The sequence below is a fragment of the Alternaria dauci genome, chromosome 3 (assembly GCF_042100115.1).
Source record: "Alternaria dauci strain A2016 chromosome 3, whole genome shotgun sequence".
In the NCBI taxonomy this organism is placed as follows: Eukaryota; Fungi; Ascomycota; class Dothideomycetes; order Pleosporales; family Pleosporaceae; genus Alternaria; species Alternaria dauci.
Genome location: NC_091274.1, coordinates 2,914,054 through 2,941,395, shown reverse-complemented (window position 1 = coordinate 2,941,395; position 27,342 = coordinate 2,914,054). Strand labels below are relative to the sequence as shown.

The window sequence follows — 27,342 nt, the reverse complement described above, 5'->3', positions numbered from 1 at the left end:
GTATAATTATGTAAAGGGGTAGTTGTAGACAATAGTATTTACTTAACACTATAAGAGAATAGTAGGGGATAGCTCTATATTACTATAATATAGTAGGGGAATTATTAATAATAATTCTTGCTAGTCTTCCTACGCGCGCAGCGCAGGTTAAGAGCAAGTTCCTCAGCTGTGGCGATAACGCGAGAAGCAATTATGTTGAGACCCAAGTGCTCTTCTAGCTGAGCTGTGTCCTACGCGTTACATCTCCACCACGTCCGATACGGAGCTAGCTTGCTATTGCAGCTCGCTCTAGTAGTCTGAATACCTAGTATGATCAGCGCTTGTACCGCAAAGGGATAGGTTTTCGCAAAAAGCATACGCTTGAGCTTCGTTCCGTGACGAAAAGCGTCTGGTCTCGTCGGCTAAACCGTGTCCTGTAAACTCGTCAGATACTGTGTGACTAGCGCTTTGTTCTAGACCATTTTATACATTGTTGAATCCAATCTTTTGTGAACCGGAGTATACACGGCTCCGATCCGTTGATATAGAGCTGATGCAGTATATCATGCAATCCATGATCGGCGGACTGCGATATAGAAGTGCATATACCGCGTTCGTACAATTCTTGATCGGGCGAAGTACTCCGCGAACTCGTGGGCGTGGCATAGGTAGGACGTATGGATGTTCCATGGATGTCTTGTACATGACCAGCTAGTTGCGGTACACGCGCAAGTAATTCTACGATTTTAGGAACGATGAGTTTCTTGGCGGATGTGCGTTGAGTTTCCGGATCTAGTGAGGATGCTTCGGTGTCGCATTGGCGGAGGATGGCCTGGTGGAGGCGGATGTGCGTTGTCTGGACGCTGTTCCATATATGAGCATGGAGGTGCTGCGGACGCACTTTTTGGTGTTAGTTTCGCGGGATACAAAAACATAAACACGGAATGTACTTACAGTGGAAGTAGCCCTTATGTGCCAATCCGATGTCATCCGCGTCCGGAAGCTGATCAGTTCCCAGAGGAGCTTTCTGTGCCAAGTCGCGCGCATACGCATCCAGATTCGTGTCGATCGCCAATGCTCTTTGTACAATGGCCGTTGGATCAGCCTTTTTTGCTTTCTGATACTCCTCCTTGAACTGTAGCAGACTAACTATAACGTCGAGAAAAGAGTCATCTACCAGGACACGCTCTGCCTTCTTCTCCACCAGCCTCTTGAAATCAATAAAGTTAGGTGACAGCGGTACATTCTGGATCCAACAGTTCATGATAACAGTCTTCATCAGTGTATTGCATAGCTTCACGGTAACGTCAGTCTGCTCCTGTTGCTTCAGGACCATGTGCGCAACAGAAACAGCGCCAGCAAGATGAATACCCGCATTATCCATGCCTGCACGCCTTGGAATGACCAACGCTTCGAACATGGCGGCCAAGTAAATCGACGCAACGGTGCAGTCCTTGACCGCCGTCTTTGTATATCGTAACGCTTTGTTGATAGCCCGGATCGCAGCACCGTAATTGTGCGTGGCGGCGCTGAGCATATCCCTATTATGAGACTTGTTGACCAGACCAACCAAACCCACCGCCGCACAGATTTGCGACAGCGCAGGAGCCGAGTCCGCCGTTTTCGCATAGAAGCCGGGTAGGTAGTCCAGTAACGACATTGCCGGGTCATCCACGATGAAGTTTGTCATAAAGAAGTTGACGCCCAGGTCATTGAGCGGCTGGTACATGATGAATTCAGTCAGCTTGAGCGGGTACTGCGCCACCGGTCGTTTCGCCAGTTGCCCTTTCAGACGGGATCGGCCTTTTGGCGTATCTAGATCCGTGTCTTGCGGTAGAAGGTGGGCCTGGTTCTGGCTAACAACGCGGGTGCTTTCATCGAGGAACATGAGGTCTACCGTAGCACGGTAGCCCGAACAAGCACGGCCGGCCTTGGTGCATTGTCCACATGCAGGTAGCTTCTTGTCACACTGGAAGTGGTCAGCAACATGCCCCCACTAGTAAGGTTACAGGCAGGCGAGTCGCATCCTGACAAGCGGGTCATACGAACGCATACGGTACACTTGGCTGTCGTTCGCCGGTAAATCTGGGGCAGGAACAAAGAATTGGAGACTCACCCGACTGCGTAGTCTCCTGCATTCCGCGCAGGCCGTTGACGGCTTGCCCCTGTATACCATGGTATCGTAATGCCTGGACCTGTGTTTGAAAAGCCTTCATCTCAGCGAGCGACGTTGTGGACGTATCTGGGTCATGGAATGGAGTTAGGACAACTTGGATACATGACAAGGAGAAAGCGGAAGGAAAACAATCCTTGGGTTAAACCTCACGCAGCCTCAACGCACGCCAAGACGGGCGTATGGTACGATTGGCTGGGATAATCTATGCAAGGAGGCGGCGATGATGCATTGTCCAGGGTCTGTCTACAAGGAACCAGTAGGTTTCCGCCAGGCACGCGAGGCTGAGTAAGCCCCCAAATGACAAATACCTACATCACGCGATATTACGTCTAGATATTGTGAGAATTGCAGTTAGATGATTGGCGATTCAAAGTTTATCAAGCCCGCTTTCACTACCAATTACATGCTCCATCGCTTTTGCCAGGCGCTCAAAATGACCAATCCTCCTCTAAGCTCAAACTCCGTTCATGCGTGACGTCCGTTAAGAGAACATGTTCGGCCTGACCTTCTTCAAGCTCGATTGATCCTCATACTGCGATTTCGTTAGTTATAGCCCCTTCACATCCATGTTCATTGTGATATCTTACCTGCAAGAACCCAGTAACATCAACCAGAACCGTCCAACAGTCCACCAAATCCACAACATCCTGCTGTAGCTCTTCACTCATACCCACACCCACGTTCACACTCCTCTTGAAGACACTCACCATGCTGTGTCTGTTCTCCTTCAAGAATTCACGAGCCTGGAAGACAGTCTGGTCGTTCTGCCGTCCGCGTGCAATGACTGCTGCATTGATGACACGAAGCACAGCGAGCATGAGCTCATAGTATTTGCGCAGCGCATTCGGATCGTCAAACTCAAGACCGATGTCTGGGTCTACAGAGAAGATCTGGGAGTCGCGAATGGCGGGGAAGAGACCGGCGTTGAGGACGTGAGCAGCGCCGAGACGGGATTGACAGACGCGGAGGAGGAGAGCGAGACTGGCGTCGTAGTAGGATAGCAGAACGGGTACCTGGGGTGCGGCGGCGGCGCGTAGTTCCTCTGGGATGTGCTTGATGTTGTCGACGAGGACACCGACAAAGTTCAGGGAGACGAAGCTGTCGAGGATGTACTTGGACGATTGGCGCGTTGCTGCCGCCACGAAGGCGTTGAGCAAGAGTAAGGCGGATACCTTGCATGTTCCTTGCCCACTGTAGGCGTCGTCGCAAATCACCTCGAGCATGTTGGTGCCGCAGTTCCTGATGGCTCCGAGTGTATGGCGACCAAGCAGGGAGTTGGGTGTTGCTTTGTTGAAGGTGCCGTGGATGTAGCGGAAGCAAATCTGGTAGCAGTACTCTCGTAGTTCGGCTGTCGACACCGGACTGTAGATGCCGACTAGCGCAGCGCGGAAGAGTTGAGAGAGGCGATCGTTGGCGAAGTCGCCCGTTTTGTCAAATGCAGTCGACTCAAAGTCAACCTTCTGAACAAGAGACTCCGCTAGGCTAGCGAGTTGGAGGGCGGTAAAGATATCGGATGTGTATGATTGCTCAAGCTTTGGCAGGATGACCTGTAATGTCTGCATGATAAAGGAACTGCGCGCGCCGTTCTCAAAGTCGCAGCTGTGTACCGCAACCATGACGACTTGCACCCACGACTGAAGAATATCTTTGTGGTAACGGAGGAGTTGTGTACGACGGTTCCAATCCAAGAAGATAGCCATGAGCAGTTCGGCCTCTTGAAGCAGCAGTTCCTCCTTCTCTTCATCTTGAATCTTGTTTGTCTTTCTCCAATACTTCATCTTGAGACGCATGACTTGCTCCAGTAGTGGCAGCGAGTAGAGAGTGTTACCCTCCTTCTCTTCTTGGCACGAAGTCAAATTCACGCCTTCGAAGAACTCGTGCTGATCTGGCAGAGCACGCTCGGGGTATGTCAGCTCGATAAAGTCGAACAAATCGAAGATGTTCGGGTTCAGTGTTGCGTCTTCACCGGGTCGTATGGTGGTGCCAAGAAGGACAGACTGGATCCTGGACTTCATAGTGGGCATGCTCTCTTTCACCGTCAGACGTAGTTCTCTCGACTCATAGTCCAGGAACGCAGCGCGTCTTTGGAGGAAGCTCTGGAGAGCAAGTGCTGGTGGTCCTGAGAAGAAGGGAGAGTAGTCGCTGGGCGCAACCTCGAGCCCTTGTGCAAGAGACATGCCCTCCCAGGGTATGTCAAGCGTGATGGGAGTCAGCTGGGGTGCTTCAACGAATAGCAACTCGTTGTCGCGGAGCTCTTGCATGATGATAGCGCTTGTCAACGGGGACCGCCAGAGCTTTTGCAAAACATCCCAGCATCGCGTCTTGAGAGCAGACCGCCAAGCTATAAACTGCTCACCGTCGTTGTCAGGATATTGAACACCGAGAAGAAGTATACTGTGGAACAAGGCTTGGCCGTTGGACCAAAGGCTGTCTTCGGCGATACGAACGGTATTGGTGCCACAGGAGAAGCCGAGAAGGATATGCGCGATTGTTGGCCGGAGGGAGACAGCAGCGAGGCAGCTGTTCAAAAAGTCCAACACACGAAGCTTGACTATGTATCCAGAGGCTTCCTCACCAGCCTCAAGCTCTTCGGCGCTGAACCGCATCAACCCCGAGAGTGATCGGCCTATGCGCTCCGCTTCGTTGTCCTTCTCCAGTATGCCGACAATCTTGCTTCGTCCCGATCGTTGGCCGAAGCCCGCAGGGGAAACGGCGAGTTTCCGCGAAGAGGCCATCTTCTCTAGTAGTTGAAGCGAGGCAATAGTCAAGGCTTCATGGCCAGTACCACAGTAGAGCCCAAGATCGACGATAATCTGCAGGTTGTTCATGATGGCATCTTCGAAAGAGGCAAGCGATAGGTTTGACACAGGAGAATGGTGGAATGACGTTTGTTGCTTGAGAACTGGCTTGACAATGTCCAAATAAGTCGCTTGGAGCTTCATCACCAGATCCATGACCTCGATGCTCAGCATCAGGGATTGGATCAGTGGTGAGTCGGATGGAGCAGCATCAACCTCAGTTACGTCGTGATGCGAGGCAGCAAAAAGAGCCTTGAGGACCTTGTCGTTGAAAAGCCATTCCATGATGCGAGCAAATGGGTGAAGTGCAACATAAACCGCAAGTGATGTGGGATCAATGACCTCATCAACAGGTATGCTAGACTTGTTTGCGAACACGACGAGATTCTCGTTGAACGTGGAAAGACATGTTGCCATGAACCGCAAGCATGTCCACCGCATAACGTTGCGTTGAAGGGGTTCATTCACTTCCAGAGAACGTTCTGCGAACACCTGCTGCATGACGAAGTCAATGTAATCCTCGATACCCGGCATCCTGCGAGATGAGCCTAGGCTCTCGGGGAATGGGAGGCTGTCATTGAGGCCTTCGTTTTCCGGATACGGCTCCACGAGCGAATGGATAAATCGGACCAGAGCGATGGACTCGTCATATCCGTCAGCGAGCGTAGGCCACAAGTCGTCTCTCGGTGTGGCGTTGAGAGCGTTGTTTTGTCTAGATCCAGTGTAGAAGCCATTGACCGTCCACTCGTCCAGGAGATTCCACATGGCATCTGCACGCATAGCGTCTTTGCCTACAAGCAGAGCTGACAGGGCGTCGTACGCAGCTGCGCGAAGCCCACTCTCCACTTTGTCAGTGCACAGGCCGAAGCAGATACCAGCAAAGTGGTACTCTTTGAGATCCAGTATCCACATACGCGCAGAAGCACTCTGTCTGCAGATGTGGGCGATGAGTCTCAAGTAGCTTTCCAACATAGTCGCGCTTTCCGGCTCCACGATCTGATCGATTGGATTCGTAGGGGCGTAGACACTGCTTTGGATCGGCTTCTTCGGCTCGTGGATGTCGTTCTCGAACTCGCGCAGCTCGTTGAAGATGGTTGTGTAGCTGAGCGAACTGGTTCGGCGAATCTTGCCAGAAGCAGAGGCTCCCTCCTCGAGCAAGAATCGATGTGCCGCTTCCGCATTCGCCTCTCCAGAACCAATGGCCCGCAACATCTCGCAAAACATGGCTATCCGGGGTGTCGGTTGGCGCTTGGCTGCCCACTGCAGGAATCCGTACAGGTTGCTCTCTTTGTCGCTCCAAAAGTCTTCTGCCGCATCTGGGAATCCGTCAAAGGCGTATGCGACAATGACCATGAACCGCTCCAGATGAAGCGGGTACTCTCCGGTTGAGCGCTGGAAGTGCAGTTGTAATCGCCGTCGTTGGTCGTCCTCCTCTGCCTTGAGCTTGCGTAGGGTGTCTGGCATGTGAGTGATGAACGAGTCGACAAAGGTCTGTAGTTGCTCCATGAGCAGCTCCTTGAAGAAATCCTCGGGCTGCGGCGAGTCTCTGCTCAGGACGGTGGTGTCTTGCAACAGCGTGGACAGCATGCTGGTCTTCTGAGGGTCGTACCAGCGCGTGGGGCGCACGTCCTGACTGACAGAGAGCATGAAGTGGAACGCGCCGTCATTGAGTGCTTTCAGGAATATTTCCGATCGCGTGTTGGCCTCTTCCTCAAAGTTGATGCCCTGCAGAGCAGCGTCCTGGGTGTTGGGGTCCATGTACCGCCCGCTGTATTCGGCCAGCCACCAAGTCAGGGTGGCCGAATGCAGGTTCCTCAGCGCCCAGTTGTCGCTCTCCCGACCAGCCATGAGCGAGTCGTGGAGGGCGCGCGCCTCTCTCAGCATGACGTTGTTGGTTTCGGATGCGACCCAGGACGTGAGGCGCAGGAGAATGGGGACATAGTGTATGGTGATGAGGTCGTGTCGGTCGAGGGACTTGGCCCTGGCGAGCAAGGCCTTGTAGTTGTCGAGATTGACGTATCCGGGCTTGATCATGTGCGTGCATATCGCGGCCAGATTCTCGTGCTGTCGTGTTAGGCTCTGGCGCTGGAAGTCCATAATCTCGACAAAGCCCGGAAGCGGCACTTGGCCGACGACCTGGGTGCTCTGGACGCGCTCTGCAATGGACTGCAGCCACTTCTCCACCGCTTCCATGCTCGTCAGGCACTTTGTCCAGAAGCCGTACGCATTCATCAGATTCGTGGTGCCGTGCACACCGACGACCATCTGGGCCGCCTCCTGGAAGACGGGAAGGCCGTCGACTTCGGCGTCGCCATTGTCCAGCGCCGTCTTGAGCAGTATGCGCACACAGAGGAGGACGTATTCGCGGCGGCGGTGGAAGCGGATCACGGCCGTCTGCAGCTGCGAGCGGTCTAGCTCTTGGGCCTCGCTCTGGGCGCCCAGGAAGAGGGCGGCGGCGTCGAGCTCGTCGAGGTTGAGGGCGTCGGCCAGCTCGAGCGTCTGCTGCTTGAAGTCGTCATTGACCTCGTATTCGTTGTCGTCAATCTTGATCTTGCCTGGCGCCGTTAGCACCTTCCCGTTGTCTGCGCCAGCTCATGCATTACCAGAACTCAGCGCCTGTCTGCTCGCATCGTTCTTTGGCTTCTTGTCCAGCAGCGTCTTGAGCTCGTCCAGATGCGCCTCTAGGTTCAGCAGCAGCCGCTCGAGCACCGGCAGCTGCAGGTCGATGTGGGCGCACAGGTCGCGGTGCAGGCCCTGGAGGGCGGCGAGGCTGTCTTCTTCAGCCATGGGAGAGTCGTGAGGTGGTCGTGGGCATTATGCGCCGGGGAAGGAGCGGCGGGGTGGTTATGGCACGTCGTGTTTGGTTGGTGTTTTCTCAACAATGGAGAGAGCTCGACTTTCGCAGAAACGCGCACGACGGAGCACGGACGTGAGTGAACCCTGCGACGCGCCTTTCCGTCACACCTCACCTCCGCTGCACCTCCGCACGCACTCACAGGAACCTGGGCTGAGTGAAAGTGCTGCCCTTGCGCCAAGGTCGCATGGTCGCGGCGAACATGCTACGCGTGTAAACAGCTACACTGCCTGCTCCTTCTACTCGGGACATGCTCCTTCCCTCTTGCGTCTGCTCACGCTGAGCTGCTGCACCTAACAGACCCTCACCCCAACGGTGCTCGTGGGGTATTCCTCTCGTAGGCTAACAGCGCAGCCGACACTGGATGCTTCTGCCTACAGTGCATTGCCCAGCTGACCAAGAATAATCCCCTCTGTAGACGGCAGCGCGGTTCTGTGAGCGGCCGCCATGGGTGCCACCAATATCCAGGATGCCAAACGTAAGCGCATGGGACAAGGCACAAAACAACGTCACGCTCACTGATTCGAACAGTTCTCATCCAGTCATCACGCGTAATTGACCGGACGAGCGGACTCAAAGACCTCAAACACATCCTCAAGCACAACCACGGGAAGCCCAGTCTCGAGGCGCTTGGGAATAAAGCTTACCTCGCGCTGTGCGAGACACTCGTCCAATGTCTGCACGATGGCCGAGCCGCTTTCCTGGCCAGTAAGACCAAGTCGAGCAAGGCTGGTTCGACTGCTGCGCTGCTTCCTCTCTCGGCCTCCGCGCTGCGTCACGTCATCGCTTCAGGCGTGCGAACCATCAAGAGCTCCACGGTCGAGATGATAATAGACACGATAATCGAGGTGCTTCCTGGAAAAGCCGGTCTGCTCGAGCCGCTTCTTGAAGACCTCCCCAAGACGTTGCGGGCGCTCCTTGAGTACCAGCCGCATGTCGAGCGTCTATCACAAGACTGCTGGGACGCGGCAGTTGATTTCTGCGTCGAGGCGTTGGCAGGCTTCTTTCAAGAGCCTCAAGTGGAAGGTGAGCCACCAAGCAGCTGGAGCACCAATGTCTCAAGTCGCGCTCGCACTCCCCTTGACACCGACTTTGCATCTTTTAGGGCGTCTCCGCGCTTGCCAGTGACCAAGACCAAATCAAGTCCCCCAGAGCACGTTCGCGCAACAGAAGACTTTGTCCATTGCTTATATCATCTCGTCAGAGCCTCCAATGCGCCATTGCTTCCCAAAGCTGATGCTATCCTGCAAGTCTTGCTGCAGTTCTTGCAGCAGAGGACTGGCCGTGGAAGTGTGGGCGTCGCTGCTCTGGCCGCTGTCAATGCAACCCTTGCACGCACTTCGCTGCAATCTCTCGAGTTGACCAAGCGCACAGTACGAGAACTGCTTCCGCTTCTAAAGGTTATGTGGCCGGAGGCTACACTGAGGGATGAGATCATGATCAGTTTAATTTATACTGAAACGCACATCGCAAGCCTCCTCACTGACCCGGATGACGAGACCATCAACGCTAACCTCGAAGGTCTTGTCGAGACAATGTACAACGACTATCGACGCAGACAAGAAACTACCGCGCACCAATATCTCGAGGAAGACCATCTTTGCTTTCGAAACCTAGGCCCTGCTCGCAACGATACCCATCCTCTGAACACATGCGCCTTCTCCATGGAGACGGAGCATCAACGGTATGAGGGCCTATGGTCCACAGTAGCCACCATTGCACGCTTCTCTTTTATGCTTGATGAGCGGAGACGGCACGCTGTCCACGACCGTAGCGACACTGAAGAGAGCTTTAGCAAACGCGTCCGCATTACCCAACTTTTTCCAGAATACCTTCGTCATGTGTCTGAGCCTAGATCGAACGCCAAACGTGCAGCTCTACAGGTGATCGCATTCATGGTACAGGAAGGCCCCTTTGACGAGGAAGAGCTCCAGCCAATGGTGGAAAAGCTTACTTCATGCATCTCTGACGAGCATCCAGCTCATTCAGTATGGGCAATGATAGGCTTGACCGGGTAAGTGCATCATCTTGCGACACGGACATAGCTGATGACTGTACAGTGCCGCCCTTCAGCAATCGGCATCGCATCCAACCCTACTTCCTTACTGGATATCTGCATGGCAAAGCGCATCTCGCGCGGTCACTTCCATGTCAATATCTCGCACCGCATGTCACCTCATGGACGTTCTCTTGAGATTGAACATTGTTCCCTTTTCAGCAGTTTCCGAAACTGTCCAGTCTTTGCTGCTTTCGATCGAATTGAGCGGACCGGCGTTACTCACAGAGAGTAGTTCATCGCTGTTGACTACCATCCTTCAAGAGCGTATCAAAGAAAATCCGACGCACTTCAGTTCGACTGCTGAGCGAATCCTCAACTGGCTGCTCACCAAATGGACTCCAAGTAAGCGCCGCCATCCTTATCCCTAGGCTACAACTCACAAGTCCTAGGTCTCTGGTCGGAACGGACATATTCCACGCTAAATGCGCAACACTGCAACGCTCGCGATGTATTGCGTGTACTCTATACCTGCCTTGATTTGCCCTTCACCCCTCCAGAACCAGCGACCTATCTGGTACTGGGACCCATTGCGCAAGCCAGAACGCAGATGAGACGTTACAAAGAACTAGCCCAGTATCTCTTACTTCTTCGCCCTACAAAAGATTTTGTAGCCAAGGTTGACGGGCCGCGCACCTCAACTGAAGAGCCCACGAGCGATTATTTTTCTTCGCCGCTAGGAAACAGAATCGTAGATTTTTGCATATCTGAGCTTGATAGAGCCAAGCACCAGTGGAAAGACATGGCTGCAACGAATACACAAGGAATCACCTCGGACATGATGCGCATCATTACGAACTTGTGTATCATTGCACCAGCTGTTGCAACTCTTAGTGACCCGAACGACCGTCGCGTTCGAGCTCTCCGATCGGCCACTACTAGCTTGATTGAGTCCTTTGTCACTGTACTAGCTAAACCCCAAACGGAGCAATACAAGGTCGATGCTGTTCTCGAGACTTGTGCAAAAAGTCTGCCTGACATCGGTTCACTGAAACGGGTGGGCTTGGGCGCGTACGAGTTGACAGGAATTGATCAGCTGGCTCGATATCTACCTAAAGCTCTTCAACAACGGAAAGAGGTCAAACAATCATTCTATGCGGAAGAAGATGACTTTATGGAAGTAGATGATGAGCCCGATTCGCAGATGACTGTGGGCGCTACCGTTGTCGTCAACGATGTGCCTCGACACGAGGTACAAGCAGAAACTGATATAACTGCTCTGCGTGCATCATGCTCAGCGCACCTACAGTTCATCTCGCATCTTGCCAAAAACACTGGACTAGAACCTGGCACAGTACCTCCCGACTTTGTAGACTACTTGGTCTCCCTTTCCGAGAGCGATCTTCTCCATTCACGTCAGTTCCTACGTTCGGTATGGAACAGCCACTTGAAGATATCCCAGAATGACTGCCTCAATCTCCTCGAACGCTTTAGTGAAGCTCTCATCGATCCTCGCGCGCGCGAATACAACACTTCGGAAGTAGCAAACGGCATGCTTGTCGAGGTTCTCATTGGTACTACGCTCGTCTGGCTTCCCGACGCGACCGATCGCGAGGCACAAGATCTCTACGACAACGTTGAGGCGTTGTATGTGTACTACGTCAAGGAGATGGAGAAGGGAGGTGTGAGACGATCTGCCAACTTGCAAAAAACGATCGCGGTCTTCCTACATGGCCTACTAAAGCACCATCCTGACTTTGCGCAGAACCGAAAGGTTCCATCAGTACGCACCAGTCTCTTCGAGCTTCTTTCGAAGGGCGACATGATCGTCAAATATCACATTGCCGAACACCTGCCGAAGATGTTTGGTGACTTTGTACTCTCTGAGCACGATAAGATCCTGCAGGACGTCGACAGTAGTTTACCGGGAGATGATGAGGGTCTTGAGGGTATTGCGGTTCGTTTGCTAGTCCTATCGCGCCTGGCATCTCAATGGCACACGCTGCTACGCCATAGCGTGTATCGCATCTTTGCCACCGCGGGGACCATTGCCGGAGCTATTGATCATGCCAAACGCTGCATCTCCAACGTCGCTCAGTCCAGAGGTCTCGGAGATTCGCAAAGCCTTTTCAGGCTCTTCGCTCCGCAAGTCATATACACCTGGTTAGATCGCGGCCAGAAAGTCGGTCGTATTCCTTTCCCGATTTTTGGTTATGCTTCGCTCCCGGACCTTCTCTTTGACATTGAAGCCGAGGTGGTGGGTCAGGCCATTATGTTTGGTCGCAAGGAAGAGGTAGACTTCCTGGCTGATCAGCTAGAGGTATCAGCACAAGACCTGTTGTCGAGAAACATCGGCAAGGCAGCCGCATACACTATTGCATGGGATACTTGCAGAGGCTCTGCTCGGAACAGGGCTGATTCCAGCTTCGGAAACCTGCTGAAAGACTTGGTCAGTAGCGACAGATACTACGGCCTCATACAAAAGCATTTCCCTCAAATTTTAGGTCATATGTTCCAAACCATCGATCACGAAGAACGTCTTCCCAAGTCGCTAGACAAGAAGCCAGCCTTCAATCCTGCGGCAGCAGTACTAGCAGAAATTGCCGAAATCAGTCAATCCGCACAAGGCCTCAACATAGGCATCGAGCCCTCCTTCTCCGCCTTTTACCTGCCAGATCAGCTCGAACGTTTATGTAGACGCACAGGCGATAGACCAGCTGGCTTCTGGTCTCCAAGCACATACACATATGTGATGCGCTCTCTCCTCGATCGGATCCATCCGGCTCTCGGCTCGCTCTATGCACGTTCGATGATTCGCAAAATCCGAATCATTGTTGCGCTGGCTGGATCTGTAGCTCTTGAAGGCTACCCGTTACAAATGACACTCCAGTCCCTGCGCCCTTTTCTCACTGACATGCAATGCGCGGAGGATACGGTGGGAATCATGCAGTATCTTTTCGAACATGGCGCTCAGTACCTCCGCCAACAGCTTAGCTTTGTTACCGGCATCGGCTTGTCAATTCTCATTTCTCTCCGAGTGTTTCTAGGGTCTTCTCAAGAAAGTACCACCCAACAGTCCCAACATGTGGCCACCATGAACGCAGCCAATAGGTTTCATACCTGGCTTACCGAGTACCTCAAGGCTCATGCCCAGGCAATCACTGGTACAGAACGGTCCTCTGCCATCAAAGCCTTCAAACTCATCACCACTACGGCATCTCAAGTCACAGCTGAAGGCAATTCGATTCGAGGTAGCGAAGAAAGCAAGCTTCTGTTGGAGATCCTAGACGACGTGCGATCAGGACGCAAGCTCTTGAACAAGACGTCTCGAGATGTTGCTTTGGACTTGCTTTGCCAAAACTTCCGCCCCGCTTCAAATGCCCGGGACGATGTTCTTGGGTTGGATTGCGACGCTGCAGAATATGCACCCTTGGTTTGGGAATCTTGCCGCAGAAGTAAAGTCGGTGACGGCTATCTGTTATGGACGGCACGAGTCTTGGGCCGGGCATACAGCGCTTATGGTGAGGTCAAGCAAAGCTCTGCCCAGGCCCGACCCTGGTCATCGTCAGTCCAGACTTCAAAGTCTGTTCCTGGAAAATCATCAAGGGAAGCTATTGTCAACGAGGTAATCGACTTGTTCTATAGCGACGATCGCAGTGAGGTCAGCCTAGCAGAGGACGCTGTAAGACGCCTCATCTCTCGCTTAGTTCCTGACTCGTCATACATGAGCGAGATGCATCGAGTCATCCCAGAGGCCATAGGCAAAGCGCTCTTGTACAAGCCCCCAGAGCCGGAGCACACGTCGCAACCCGTGGTAGATGGCTTGCGTGAAGCCGTCTCAACCACACCAGTGAAGCCAGTATCCGACTGGATCAGAGACCTGACGATGGCACTTTGCAGAGTCGCAATCGATGACCCCATTCTCGGCTCTCTTCCAGATCTGCTCCGTGGCATCAATCACATGGCGGAGAAGTTGCTACCCTATATACTTCATCTCGTACTACTGGACGAATACGAGGAAGAACGCAATGTTCACGATATCGTCTCCAAGTCAATGGCAACTTGGTTCCGTGAGTGCAGCCCAACTACTACTCCACATGTTCGTATCCTTATACAGTCCATTCTCTATCTGCGCAGTCAGCCGGTTCCAAAAGAGGTCACCAGAGTGGAACGAGACAAGTGGTTAGACGTAGACTATCTCGAGGCTGCACAGGCTGCGAACGATTGTGGCATGTTCAGAACTGCACTTTTGTTTGCAGAGACCTCTTCCGGTCAGCCGATCACCAAGAGCACTACGAGAAGATCATCTGTCAGAGTCGATCCTCCAAAGATACCTCTCCAACTGCAGCTTTCGATTTACAAAAACCTCGACGAGCCTGACTCATTTTACGGAGTGGATCGTGGCTCCAGCCTGCTGTCGGTGCTTGATCGCCTTGACTACGAGGGCGATGGTGTCAAGAGCCTTCTTTTTCGCGGTGCTCGCCTCGACAGTCAGATGCGACGACGCAACGAGTTTGAAGCGGATGATTCTCGTGGCACGGTGAAGTCCCTCATCTTGCTGAACATGAACAGTGTTACGCACTCTTTACTCTCCAACGACCAGTTTCGTGACACAGGAGACGATGTGGTGGAGAGCACGCTTCATACCGCACGGAAGCTAGGCCAATGGGATATCAAGGCACCCGAGGTTAACCATACTGAGGCAAGTACCTTGTTCAAAGCATTCCAGGGTTTGCATTTTGCGAAGAGTGCGACAGAAGCTCAGGAAAATTTCGACCGCCAGCTACAAGCGACTATGAACTTCCTGTGCGGGAAGGATAGCTCGGCGATATCTACAAAGATCCGGCTGCGAACGCTTGGAGCACTCACGGAAGCAGACGAGGTGATCAAAGCTGAGCGATCAGAGCATTTGATGGATATCTGGGATCGAATGAAGGCACGAGAGAAGTGGATGCGCGCTGGCGAGTAAGTACCCTTGACATCATGTAAAGTTCGTCCACTCACTATGGCTAGGTTCAACGACGTGCGCCAGCTCTTGTCATGTCGCGAGACGCTGTTTAACGTAATCGGAACGAACGTTGCTCTTGTCGACTCATTACATACCCGGACTGCGACTATACGGGGTATGGAGGTTGAAGCCCTGGTTTCTTCTTCCAGTCTTTGCAGGAAGCACGGTGCACTTCAAGAGTCGCTCGCAAGTGTCACCTACCTCTCAGACATTGTACCAGAATGCAAGGCTATCGGACTAGACATTGAGGCTACGGCTCAGCATGAGGTAGCAAATGTACTCTGGGAACAAGGCGAGACCGAGATCTCGATAAGAATGCGTCAGCACCTAATCGACCATGCCGACTTCGACTCACAGAATATCGATCTGAGCTTGCCGGTATTGCTTGCTCGACTGGTAAGGAGCGAGAGATACAAGTATGTTTCTTTCCACTAACAAAACTAGGGTCACCATCTGGCTGAAGCCCGCCTTGCCAAACCGGACGTGATCATGGAAGAGTATCTGCAACCAGCAATTCGCGAACTCAAAGGCCAAAAGGAAGGCTTAGGCCCGGGCCAAGTTTTCCACGAGTTCGCTCTGTTCTGCGACAAACAACTGCAGAGCCCTGAAGCCGCTGAAGACATGAACCGCATCAAGACAGTGATGGACCGAAAGCTGCAAGAGTACCACGATTTTGCCAAGCTATCCAAGACCGACAAGAGTAAAGGAATGCGCGAGACTTACCATCGAAACGCCCGTCGTGCCAAAACCTGGTACGATCTCGACAATGCAGAATACGAAAGGATGCGCAAAGGCCGCGAGCAGTTTCTACGCCAGTGTCTTGAGAACTACTTGCTTTCCCTTCTCGCTAGCGACGAGTACAACCACGATGCGCTCCGAGTGTTCTCCTTGTGGCTGGAGTACTCTGATACACCACTGGCGAACCAAGCTGTCAAGGCATATCTCAAGGATGTGCCTAGCGGGAAGTTTGCATTGTTGATGAACCAGCTGTCGTCACGGTTGCAAGCTGAGGAGAATGACTTTCAGCACTTGTTGATGGAGCTAGTCTTCCGTATATGTGTAGATCACCCATTCCATGGCATGCATCAGATCTTTGCGATTCAGGTAAGTTTGCCACCTTCCTGCTCTTGTGGGAAGCAAATCTGCGAGCGTACCTTTCGCTAACAACAAGGTAGATGAAAGTTGCCGCTACCTCCAGGGAAGATGTCGTCCGCGCCAAGGACGAATCCGCCAAATCTCGTCAAAAGGCCGCAGGTGGGCTTGCAACGGCGCTCAGTACTGACAAGAGAGGCCGCTCGTACTGGAGTTCTATCTTCCAGTCCAACGAATTATACCACCATCTAGCAATGTTCAAAGGCGAGAAGGAAAGCACTCAACAAGGCCGGGAGCTGCCGCTCGATCGGTATAAGGAATCACGGGAGTTGGTGAGCAAGATACCAAAGCTTAATGTTCCGCCTGCCACGCTTCAGATTGAGGTTCGACCCAACATGAATTACAGCGATTTGCCGAGGATCGCAGGCTTCAAGTCAACTATGACGATTGCGAATGGACTCAGTGCGCCAAAGGTCATTACTGCTAAGGGCACTGATGGCAGACCGTACAAGCAACTGGTAAGCAACGAAGACGGTTCATGCAGGAAGCGTGTATGCTGATAAATTTAGTTCAAATCTGGAAACGACGACCTCCGTCAAGATGCAATCATGGAGCAAGTTTTCGACCAAGTATCACGCTTACTCAAGAACCACACTGCGACGCGCATACGCAACCTCGGCATTCGTACATACAAAGTCTTGCCGCTCTCGACACGTTCGGGTCTCATGGAATTTGTCCAGAACACCATCCCGCTGCATCTCTGGGTCATGCCAGCTCACGAGAAGTACTATCCAAACGATTACAAGCCAGAGAGGTGTCGCAAGGAAATAGGCGCATGCCAGCAAGACTCACTCACAACGCGTGTGAAGGTGTGGCAGAAGATAGCAGACAATTTCCACCCTGTCATGCGCTACTTCCTGCTCGAACGCTTCGAGGATCCAGACGAATGGTTCGAGCGCCGTCTAGCCTACACACGCTCCACGGCCGCTATCTCCATCCTAGGCCACGTTCTCGGCTTAGGCGACCGCCATTGCCATAACATCCTGCTCGACGAGAAGACAGGTGAAGTCGTACATATCGATCTCGGCGTGAGCTTCGAAGCCGGCCGGGTCTTACCCGTACCCGAAGTCGTGCCATTCCGTCTCACTCGCGACCTAGTGGACGGCATGGGCTATACCAAGACGGAAGGTGTGTTCCGTCGCTGCTGCGAATTTACCATGGACACGCTACGCGAAGAACGAGAATCAATCATGACACTACTCAATGTCTTGCGCTACGATCCACTCGTCAACTGGAGCGTGACGCCTACAAAAGCGAAACGGATGCAAGAAGCTAATCAAGAAACGGGCACAAATGGCACGGCGCGCTCAACGACTGTGGCGCCGGGTAGTACGCCTGCGCCGTCGGGTCAGGAGGAGACGACAACGGCAGTAGCAGCTGCTGCTGCGGGTATAGTGCATGATAGTAGTCATAAGAAGAGAGAGAGGGAGGAGCAGGCTGGTGAGGCGGGTAGGGCGTTGAGTGTGGTGGAGAAGAAGTTGAGTAAGACGTTGAGTACCAAGGCGACGGTGAATGAGCTTATCCAGCAGGCGACGGATGAGAAGAATTTGGCGGTTTTGTATATGGGGTGGGCGAGTTATGCGTAGGTGGGGTTGGTGGTGAGGATGGTGGGTGGTATTGTCGTGGGACTGGACGTATCGCGGGGACTGTATGTATTTTACATTGGGGTTTTTCTTTTTGCTATCGTGATTGTGGTGAGTCCTCGAAGCGACAGTCAAGGCGATTTTCGGTTGTACAGCTGCGTTTTGTTTTCTTTTTTACGAATTCGTAATGCTGCTGGGTAGACATCACACACATGGACATGAAATCAAGGAGATCAAGAAACAAGTACATCATTGTTGCAAACGAATATGTATCGTTCCCTTGGACAGGCAGCGATGCCTTCCTTCACCATCAAGCGTCCAGGAGTGGGTCAAAACGCTTGCGTCTCCTGTTGGAAGCCTATTGTATCGCGATGATTATTGTCCCTAGCCAGAACGACGAGTTGCCTAGAAAAGAAGGTATCGCAGATGTACCATCGATCACTGTCATGCGTCACGGCGGCATCTGACTATTGCCTAGAGAGGAAAGTCTTACGACTAGCTGTTGATTACAGCGACGCATATTCGCGGCGTGGTGCCATGTCGGCAGCCGATCGGCAGACGAAGACTCTTCCCCACTTGGTTTGCTTCCCTGCTGTGGCTGCTGTGTGCCCCACCACACAGTGATTTTCGTCACAAGGTGATGGACATGTTGCCACCGTCGGTCGAGGGGATGTGAGAAAAAAATTGAGGATATTTATTGGTAATGTTGATTTTTGTCCATCAACAACCAGTACAACTGGCCTAATGGCCCAATGGCAAGGCGCTTGACTACGATTTAGTTCGATATCAAGAGATTCCAGGTTGTAAGTAGCACACAAGAATGCAGCCCATTCGAACACAGGCACTAACGTATCATTCAGCGACCCCTGGTTAGGTCATCAAACATCTCTTCTTTTTGCTGTTTTGGCGCACAGGAAGATGGGTGTATATACTGCGACTTTCATTTTTGCTTGCCTGCACGACACTTCTCATAATGCTCTACCACACCTCGCACGGTATGAACCAAGGCAACACACGACACTCACGAGGCACCCGTGCTCTTCTTTAGTATTACTACGCCTTCTTTTTCTATAATGCACACAGTTTGCCCCTGCACAAGAAATCGTGTGCGCTGTTTAATATTCACTGTTATACTTTTAACAACCTACAAAACATACAACACCAAGGAACTGCGTATTTGAGACGGGCTTGAACTTTTGTATCTGACAGGGAGTTACTACGCTGTTACATTCTTGATTAACGCGATAGATTCTAGCATATAAGACCTTCTATCTCCTGCGTCCTATCATCGTAGAGGCCTGTAACACGAAGCCAACCGAGGTTATCAGGCTGTGTACGTCGCAGTGAACGACTAAATGAAAACTCACTAAGCATAAGCATAGAGCGGAAGAGCGCGATGGGTAGAATATCAACGGCAAATAAGGCGACATTTGTAAGTTATACGTTCTCGAGGTATGCACTCTCTTCTTGCGCAGTAACGGAAATTTTGGTAGTTGTTCTCAGGCTTGAGGTTTGATACAGAATGCAGCATACAAGAAGACACGCGTAACATATCCATTTCCCTCTACCACGCATCCACATCACCACACCGTAGGCTGTGTCGGTTATTTATTTCATCTTTTAAATTGTTTTGCTATGTACTTATTGTTTCTAATATATATATACTTCAAACCAAATACTATAAATACGTCCAGGAATGCGACTGTGAAGTCTGACCAGCAATCTAGATCGCTCAACAAGCGATGCAATGCAAATGGTATGTGTGTACTTTAGTTATGCGACGCGAAAAAAAAGAACGTCTTTCGTCGCTCAAAATGCACCGACAACGAAAGAAGAAAAACGAAAATGCAGCGGTCAGCGCTTGACCGTCCTATGCTCCATCGCGGCACAAAACGCCCAATAACCCCATGCGCCGACTCATGCCAATGCTTGCAAGAAAGGAAGGAAAAAAAAACTGTTCCCATAGCGGAAATGCAAGTTTGAGACTTGACAACCGGAACCAAAAAACCAGTGGAAAAAATGGCAACTTCCGCTAATACGCGTAAAATCATACGACGGTACGGAAAAACAACGATGGAAGAGGAAAAAAATAGATGAAAGGTACCCGCCTCGGAAATCCCTCGTAGACGCTCTGAACCAGTTAATTGTCCCCTAGTCCCCATCCCCGAAGGCATTGTTTTGCTCGATATAAACGTGTAACACGAATTTCCCAGTCGCACCCCCACTGTAGCGACTGTAGCGTCGGCGAGACCCGGCATTGTGGAACTGCCGAGTGGGGTTGTGCCTTGTGGAAAATTCCACAGTCGGCATCGTGGGAAGGGATGTCCCCAGCTCTGCTTTGCAGCGAAGCGAGAGTAGCGACCGGTTAACCAGTATTCACCGGATGGTGTATGTGTGTGGGTATCGACCGTTGCAAGGGAAGCGTGCGACCGTTGGGTGTAAGCATGCGACTGTGACGTTTATCCGCGACGTGTGTGTCGTGTGTCGAGGTCACGCGTTCCCGGCGAACCACCGAAACCTGCGTATCGCCGAGCGAACCTCGCGCGCGGCCAACCTTCCTGCAATAAACCTGCTTGGTTCTTCCTTCGACTCTCCTAACCTGACGTTGTTTCGCAAAGGATTCTGCAGCACGCACGTGCAAGAATAACCCATGTCCCAATTCTCTCCGCCAGATCCTCCACCCACGCCAACGGTGCAGGCGTGACGTGACCGACCACCCTATACTAAGACCAGGAATTCTTGCTCGACGGCGCGGAATCGGAGGCTCCACTGCAACCCGGTCCGCTCGCGCGCTATACCGCGGCAGGTGATGCGATCCCTCGGAGAATCTGAATCCGGGATCGACGTCGCCAAATACGCCCGCCAATGACCAAGGATCGAATATTGTGCATTGCGATGCGCTACGTAGGTGGAGCTTTTTTCGCAACACGCATGCATGCAGCTCGTCTCGGTTCGTGGGCGTGTCGTGTCGTGTCGTTGTCGTGTGAACGTATCGAGGGTACCGTACCAAGACCTGCGTGCATGCCCAACCTTGGAAGTCGTTGACGCAACCGAATACCGCAGTCACGGCCTGATGGGAATTGTCCTGACCAAAATGCATTTCACACGGCAACAGGCACCCATCTAAGCGGCACACCGCTTGCGCTATGAACAGCAGGTGCCTTGCTGGACGCGGGCTTCCTTGGCGGCAACCAAATACGCGCCTTGCCAACGGCCTTTGTGTCGAGTTTGCCCACGCGGCGCATATTCATTTCGAGCACAATGACACGCAGAAAGTCGCTGTTTTCGCGGGGCTCGCGCTGCCGGACGGTAGGTGCGTCGTTGGAGAGGACTCGTCCTGCCTCGGAAAAGGGATCCGTGGCGCGACTCCGGCGCGACTTTTGCGATCGTCCTCGGCGCTCGTAAGTCTGCATTTGGATCATTGGCGCGTGGGGTTCGGCGTCGACATCCAGGGTGAGCGAGTCGTGGAGATGCATTGACAATTCAGTTGGTGAGATTGGCGCGGGCTGTGGGTTCAGGTATCGTCGCAGTTCCGGTGATGGTAGGCCTTCGACGTGTTTTGGTCGCATCTCGCTTGTGTAGTTGGGTGCCAGCAGCGACCGGGTAAGGAAATCATCTGGCGGAACGCTGGGAGCTGTGAAGTTGGAGAATGATTTCGCGGCCAACTTTAGCGCTTGAAGCGATGCAGTCAAGTTGGACTTGAATGACCGGAACCGCTCGTTTGAAGGTACTGGAGTGACCGTCTCGCTAATGTCTGTGGCAATAATGTCTTCGCACTCGTCGGGGCCAAAGTGTAGCAGCGGATGGTCCAGGACGCAGTCTTCCTTGGGCGGTGATGAGACAACCTTCTCCCGGCGCTCCGGCAGTGACTTCCTGCCGAGCGAGTCTGGTGTACTAAGGTTGTCCCAATGTGATGCAAACGACGGGTCCTCAAAGTCCAGAGAAGGCGGCAGGGTAGATATTGAGTCGCTCGAGATGGATCTTGAAGTCAAGAAAGAGCCCTTTTCGTGCTCCATGCTCAAGACGCTGTTGTACTCATCATCGGACTCGTCTACGCGGCCAAGTAGCAGGTCCATGGGCGAGCCAACAAGCGAAGGCGGAGTGTCGGAATCGTCCTGCCTCCACTCCTGTATCAACTCGTCCATGGAAATCCTCCTGTCAGTCGTCGAACGCGGTCGTCGGCGGGTGGGCATCTTGGGAATGGCGGTAACGGCTAGCAAGGCTGCAACGGCCGGTGGTAGAGCTTTGGCATCGTGGCTCTGCGAGTTGCGGGAAGGTCTGCCACCGTTCTGTCCTCGCATTCTCACAGTCTGTGTCGAGGTTGCTGACTTGAGAGGTGTTCGGGGCGGGATGACGACAGGCTGAGTGGTAGCGGCCTCGGTATTTGAGATTGTCGTATTCTTGTTCATAGATTGCGTGTTGGTTTCCACAGTGGCAGGCATGGCACTTCTCGGTGACGGGCTGGGTCGCGCTCGCGTGCCCATCTTTTCGGACTTTGATCTGGTGGTGCGTGGTGGAGAAGACTGGAGGTAAGGAAAGGACCTTGGCGAGTACATCATTCTCGTTGGTTTGGGCCCTGAAGGCGTTTCCCCCGTGACTAACAGCTTGGGTCGATCCAGGTACGGCTGGTGCTGGCTAGGCTATAAGTGACGTGTGGCCGTCGGATTTCTTTACGTTATTGCTGGCTGGCGATTGGATGGTGCTGCAAGGGCAACATCAGACTACAGGGAATACGTGTGCCGAGGATCGCCGACGCACTGTCGCGCACGTAGATGGAGAAATAAAAGGCAAGCGAGTACAGTAGGTGTATTGCGAGGACGTTGGACAGGTAAGTAGTCTGGCAGTACCTCGGTGGTGATAGTGGTGATAAGGGAGGGATGACGACGTTGGGGTCTCAGGGTTATCGGGCAGCGATAAGTAAAGTAATAAAGGACAGGCGACGCGTGGGAGCGCACCTTGCTCCCTATCAAGCCTCGGGACACGAGAGCACAGAGCATCCCCTCCGAGGCAGCTTTTCTCGGACCAGCTGCTGGCGGGCTGAGAGGATAAGACTGCGTGTCCTTCTGCTGCCGCCACGCCCAAGCTGCGCTGATCAATCACGCTTCACTCGAGGCAGCAGACAGTACCAGACATGGCCGTCCTCTGACAGCCCCCGGTCGGTCCCGCATGCACAACACTCGACAGAGGGTGATCGCCTACGGGCATCCCCTGATTGGCCTTGGCCGCCACCTCCGCCCTCAGCCCTGTCGCCCCACGCCCGCCTGCCTTCTGGAAGCTGGACGCTGGAAGCCCGGAAAACAGCCCTCTGAGACACTCCTCATCACACACGCGGTCGAGTCACCCTCACACCCACAGCCATCTTCAGCTCATTCATCTTAGCATTCACTCTGACAAGTCGTATCCCGCGCTAGCTCAACACCCGTCACCATGACCCCTTCATCTGCCTAGACATCAAACCATGACTGTACGTGGCTGGCATGCATGCAGAGCGCCATGCGCGGTAAGACCGCGCTGCCCTTCCGGTCATGGTTGGGGGCTTGGGTGGGAATCGCGTCGTCGGGCCTGTCAGATCCGCTATCCTTATCTCTTCGCCCATATCTCGCTTCAAACGCATGTAACTTCTGTCTTGCAGGTCCGCGCCGTCTCGCGCGCTAGCACCGCATCGGTCCTGCGGGGTGCATGCCCGCTCCTCGCTGCTCCAGAGAAAAAAGAGGTGGTGTCGTGTGGAGTGGAGTGGACAGGGGGAACTTTATTCCCACTCGATGATAACGGCGCTTTTGCGCAGTCGTCATAATACCACCGATGCGCCAGGGTTGCCAACTTGTCGCGGAACACAGAGCTCGTGTTCACCATGGAATTAGTCGGAACGTGGAACAGGTTGAGGCTCCTCCCAACGGCCTTGCATAATAGGGCACAGTCATAGCAACTGCACCTGCTTCATCGAGCCTACGGGATCTCTTGTGCCAAACAGGAAGGAACGGAGTACCTTCTGTCGCACGGTCTCTCCATCTCGCAAAAGAGGAAGGAACGAAATCACTTCGACGGCACAGTGGAAGAAGCTCTGTCTCGGCTCTCGGCGTCCTGCCCATTGCGTGCGCCTGCATTTGTTTCATCTTCAGCATGATTCCTCGAGTCACAGTTGGTCCACAAATAGTTCTCTGAATGTTCTGCATTCTGTTCAATCGTAATAGTACACGTCTCCTCACCAGCCAGCACACACACAGACACACATAGATCAGCCTGCCACTCATTTCAGGCGGGCCGTATGCACCATCTCTCGCTTCGTCCCTCGCACAAGGAATAGAAAATTTGACAGACGCAAACAAAATATACAAGGGCAGGGAGAGCGCATGGCGCGCTATCCAGTATATACGCTTTCGAGGTTGCAATCCCACACCAACCAACGCCAATGGAACCGCAACCCTACCGCTGAAAAGGAAGCAAGTGATACGAGAGAAAAAAATGCAACAAAGAGGGTGCCACCTGGGCAGGTACACAGGCTCGCGTTACCGGAACGGGCGCGGCACCGTCGCCGGCCGGTCGCATTTGCGGGAGAGGGTAATGACATGCAGCGACATCCCTACGTGGCGAATATCCCAGTCCCCGCTTGTGCGGCCGCTTGGTAACGGCTGCGAGGGTGAGTCGAAGTGAAAATTTTCAGGGTCCTTTTAACGCCGAATTGAGCCGCCAGAAATGCATGCACGCAATTACAAGGAAGAAGCAACTACAAGGCTGAATGAAGCATAAACGAGCGCAAGGTCAAAAGCGGCCGTAGCGGTAAAACAAGCGTCGTGGATCGCATGAGAACGCATGCAGTCATGTCGACATGGAAGAAAAGAAGGGCCCAAGTGGAGTTGTTGTCGCTAGGACAGAGGAAAGAGTTTCCTCAGTATCTGTCGTCGCCGTCGGTCGTCCAGCCCGCTTCTGAGCCTTCGATGACCCGTACCATGCGACCGTCTTGCTCCGTCAGGAGCTCGCCCGTGTCGACGCTACGTATGCCGCGCACCTTCTTGCCTTGTATGCGTCCCGGGCTGGCTACACCATGGCCGCCGTCGGGTGTGTAGCGCTTCATCTGCCGCCGGTATGCGTGGAAGTCGACTTCTTCCTCTGGTAGCTCGTCGGATTGCTCACTAAACGTTTCCCAGTTCTCTGAGCCAGACTGCATGGTCATGCCCGTAGCGGCAGTGCCAGTCGACGAGGTTTGCGATATTTGTCTACTGCTAGCAGATGATAGCGATGGCGGTGCGTATGTAGGTGTGTAGGCTCCGCGCATGGTGCGGCCCAAGTACGATCGGTCATCGTAGGGATCCTCTGGTGCTACCTGGCGCACGATGCTCTCGCTGCGCTCTCCACGGTTGAACTCAAAACGGTTCATTGGTGTTTCTGCGGGTGCGGGCTCCGGGGGCACGAACAGGTCCTTCATGCGCGGAGGAGGAGCCATGGGTGGCGCCATCTTGCGCATTGTTGCTGAGTCTTCCCGTGACAGCTGTGGCCGCTTCTCTGGTGACATTCTGCCGGTCATCGTGCCATTCATTCCAGTACGAGAGGGAATCTTGGAGGGACTCTTTTGCGCTGCTGTCGCTGCCATCGAAGCACCGAATTGCGATGGACCGACAGACTGCCCAAAGGTGTTACGCGACATGCTTGCGGTGGATACGCTCTGCCCAAAGTTTGACACAGGGGTCTTGGATCGGCTGGGTGGCGCACCACCACGGACTGTTCCGGCACGACTTGGTGCTTGTGATGATCTGCCGATGGTTGCAGGTTTGGTAGGCATACCGCTGTTGGAGGGTGTCTTTGCGCGAGGCGGCGGCGCTGCTTTTTGTGCAGCAGCGTAGAGTTCGTCGAGGTATCGTTGGCCGTGGACGAGGAAAGGGCGTCCGTATTCGTCTTCCCAGCTTTCGAGTGTGACTCGCAGGTCCTGGGATGTGTTAGCCTAGCTCTCGTTGCTCATCGTGATGATCTCACAGTTTCAATCTTGGGCAGCTCCTTTGCGATGCGCTTCCGCATCTTCTCTTCACGCAGGAGCTTGCCCGGGTCGCGCCTCTCGCCCTTGTTTCCACGTGCCATTAGACGGGTCGCGTCCTGACTCGATTGCTGCAGTTCATCGCGTTCATGGATCAGCTCGCGATGACGGTCGATCTTCTGGAGTATGGGCAATCGCTGCTCCTTGAGCGCTTCAAGACGTGCGATTTCAGATTCGTGTGCGGCCAGCAGAGCGTCACTGCATACATCGGAGAATGCGGGCGTGAAGTCGAGCATCTCTTCTTCCGAGAAGTAGAGCGCATCCCAAAGTTCTTGGAGCTGCACTCGCGCCTCCTCAACGAACAAGTGTAGGTTTTGGCGCTTCAGCTCATTTAGCCTGGCCAGCTCATCCTCGTACTCATTGATGGTGCGCAGGCCGCATCCGCGGTTGCTGGTGAGGAATTGCTTGCGCTCGCGCTCTTCAACACCTAGACGATCCCAGAGTTCCTCAATGGTTGCGCGCAGCTGCCCTAATCGTCGTTCGCGACCGCGCTTCTCTTCGATCAGTCGCTCCTTCTTCGCCTTTAGTTGCGCGAGATCGTCCTTGTGCAGGCCAAGCTGCTCAGGCGCGTCGCGATGACATTGTACGATTGCGCTGTCAGTTTGCGCTTGTGGTGTGCCGAGTTCGGCCCAGAGCTGGATAATCTCCTGGCACATGGTCTTGACAGTGTCTATGCGCCTGATGTATTCCTCGTATACGCGCGTGAACTCCTTGTCTAGCTTGGTGACGTACGAGGGCGAGATGTCGAACGAGGGCGAAACGGTGGCATTAGGCGCGGTCGGCGGCAGTTTGATCTTTACAAACGAGGGCTCTAGATGCGACGCATACGATTCGAGGGCTTCGGCGAGTTTCCTGACCTGCTCAAAGCGCTCCTTGTGCACCTTGCTGACGGAGTTGTACCGCTCCTTGAGGTCCTTGAGGCAGCGTGTCAGGGGGAAGGTGATGGCCTTGTCGTCGTGCTCCTCGTAGTTGGGGTTGGGCTTGTTGTCCTCGAGCGACGCCTCCATCTGCCTAATTGTCTTGAGCAGGCGATGCGCCTCTTCGGTCATCCCATGTTTCTCGTTGGTGACTTGCCGCAGTTGGCTGTGGAGTGTCTCGGATAGGGCAGAGAACAACTATACAAAGTCAGCCACGGCGCACATATACTAGACTCGATTCCGCCTTACCTCTGCTTCGCGCGAGTCGCGCTCATGGCTGGGGACACCAATGTCATCGAACAAGCCGTGCAGCTGGCCGATGATGGTCGTGACCTGCTGGGCGAGGTAGCTCGTGTCCATGGTGGCTGCGTCCCGCCGGCGAGATGCGATGCTCAAACGCGCATGCAATGTATCCGCTGCCAGTGGGGCGTATAAACTTTACTCGCCGTCTGCGATGCGGTGTGATAGTGACGTGGTAGTGGATAGGCGAGGGTAGTGGTGGGGAAGCGGCAAGCAGAGCAAGAGGAAAGGGCGTGCAAACGAGGGTAATGGCTTCAAACAGCGCGCACTCTACTTGTATGCCAGAGGCAATGCGGTAAGCAATTCTGCTCAATGTGTATACACAAGACGAAAGTGATGCAATTGCTGGAAATGGGGCGCAGATCAGAGTGCAAGCGGGTGGTCATAGTGGTTTGCGCGACACTATTTTGGAACGGTGCGCCAAGCATACCGTTGGCACGGCGACGTCCCGGGCGCGTCTCTGTAGCGCGCCATCACGAGAACGCCTCGTTTCACACGATCGCCCTCTGCCACTCACAGCCGCGGGGTAGACATGCGACATGGATTATACTGG

At 53.5% G+C, this 27,342-nt stretch overlaps 5 protein-coding genes across 5 annotated transcripts; 1 reads left to right on the top strand and 4 right to left on the bottom strand.

The window, feature by feature from the left end:
- Positions 1-16: 16 nt before the first annotated feature.
- ACET3X_004607 (uncharacterized protein) lies at positions 17-2,258 on the bottom strand. The gene is made up of 5 exons (XM_069450830.1): positions 2,096-2,258; positions 934-1,948; positions 469-879; positions 359-413; positions 17-304 (listed from the first exon to the last, which is right to left on the bottom strand). Coding segments are annotated over exons 1-4 (1,488 nt in total). The 5' UTR covers positions 2,156-2,258; the 3' UTR covers positions 17-304; positions 359-411.
- A 247-nt stretch (positions 2,259-2,505) lies between these two features.
- On the bottom strand, positions 2,506-7,811 carry ACET3X_004606 (uncharacterized protein). The gene is made up of 3 exons (XM_069450829.1): positions 7,557-7,811; positions 2,743-7,508; positions 2,506-2,687 (listed from the first exon to the last, which is right to left on the bottom strand). Exons 1-3 carry the CDS (start codon positions 7,738-7,740, stop codon positions 2,637-2,639), a joined length of 5,001 nt encoding a protein of 1,666 aa, XP_069308584.1. The 5' UTR covers positions 7,741-7,811; the 3' UTR covers positions 2,506-2,636.
- A 146-nt stretch (positions 7,812-7,957) lies between these two features.
- Positions 7,958-17,781, top strand: ACET3X_004605 (uncharacterized protein). The gene is made up of 9 exons (XM_069450828.1): positions 7,958-8,285; positions 8,339-8,833; positions 9,012-9,821; positions 9,868-10,208; positions 10,256-14,768; positions 14,817-15,207; positions 15,256-15,915; positions 15,987-16,421; positions 16,473-17,781. Exons 3-9 carry the CDS (start codon positions 9,211-9,213, stop codon positions 17,547-17,549), a joined length of 8,028 nt encoding a protein of 2,675 aa, XP_069308583.1. The 5' UTR covers positions 7,958-8,285; positions 8,339-8,833; positions 9,012-9,210; the 3' UTR covers positions 17,550-17,781.
- A 2,866-nt stretch (positions 17,782-20,647) lies between these two features.
- ACET3X_004604 (uncharacterized protein) lies at positions 20,648-22,030 on the bottom strand (the record flags this gene model as incomplete). Its single annotated transcript, XM_069450827.1, has 1 exon — positions 20,648-22,030. One exon carries the CDS (start codon positions 22,028-22,030, stop codon positions 20,648-20,650), a length of 1,383 nt encoding a protein of 460 aa, XP_069308582.1.
- A 2,402-nt stretch (positions 22,031-24,432) lies between these two features.
- ACET3X_004603 (uncharacterized protein) lies at positions 24,433-26,849 on the bottom strand (the record flags this gene model as incomplete). The annotated part of the gene is made up of 3 exons (XM_069450826.1): positions 24,433-25,467; positions 25,515-26,687; positions 26,739-26,849. 3 exons carry the CDS (start codon positions 26,847-26,849, stop codon positions 24,433-24,435), a joined length of 2,319 nt encoding a protein of 772 aa, XP_069308581.1.
- Positions 26,850-27,342: the final 493 nt, after the last annotated feature.

Coding starts and splice junctions, on each gene's coding strand:
- ACET3X_004605 (XM_069450828.1), top strand. CDS start 9,211: ATGTGGCCGGAGGCTACACTGAGGGATGAGATCATGATCAGTTTAATT. Junction 10,209..10,255: donor GCTCACCAAATGGACTCCAA/GTAAGCGCCGCC, acceptor CACAAGTCCTAG/GTCTCTGGTCGGAACGGACA. Junction 15,916..15,986: donor ATCAGATCTTTGCGATTCAG/GTAAGTTTGCCA, acceptor ACAACAAGGTAG/ATGAAAGTTGCCGCTACCTC.
- ACET3X_004607 (XM_069450830.1), bottom strand. CDS start 2,155: ATGGTATACAGGGGCAAGCCGTCAACGGCCTGCGCGGAATGCAGGAGA. Junction 1,949..2,095: donor GCAGGAGACTACGCAGTCGG/GTGAGTCTCCAA, acceptor GACCACTTCCAG/TGTGACAAGAAGCTACCTGC. Junction 880..933: donor ACATAAGGGCTACTTCCACT/GTAAGTACATTC, acceptor AACACCAAAAAG/TGCGTCCGCAGCACCTCCAT.
- ACET3X_004606 (XM_069450829.1), bottom strand. CDS start 7,740: ATGGCTGAAGAAGACAGCCTCGCCGCCCTCCAGGGCCTGCACCGCGAC. Junction 7,509..7,556: donor CAGACAGGCGCTGAGTTCTG/GTAATGCATGAG, acceptor TAACGGCGCCAG/GCAAGATCAAGATTGACGAC. Junction 2,688..2,742: donor ATGTTACTGGGTTCTTGCAG/GTAAGATATCAC, acceptor ACGAAATCGCAG/TATGAGGATCAATCGAGCTT.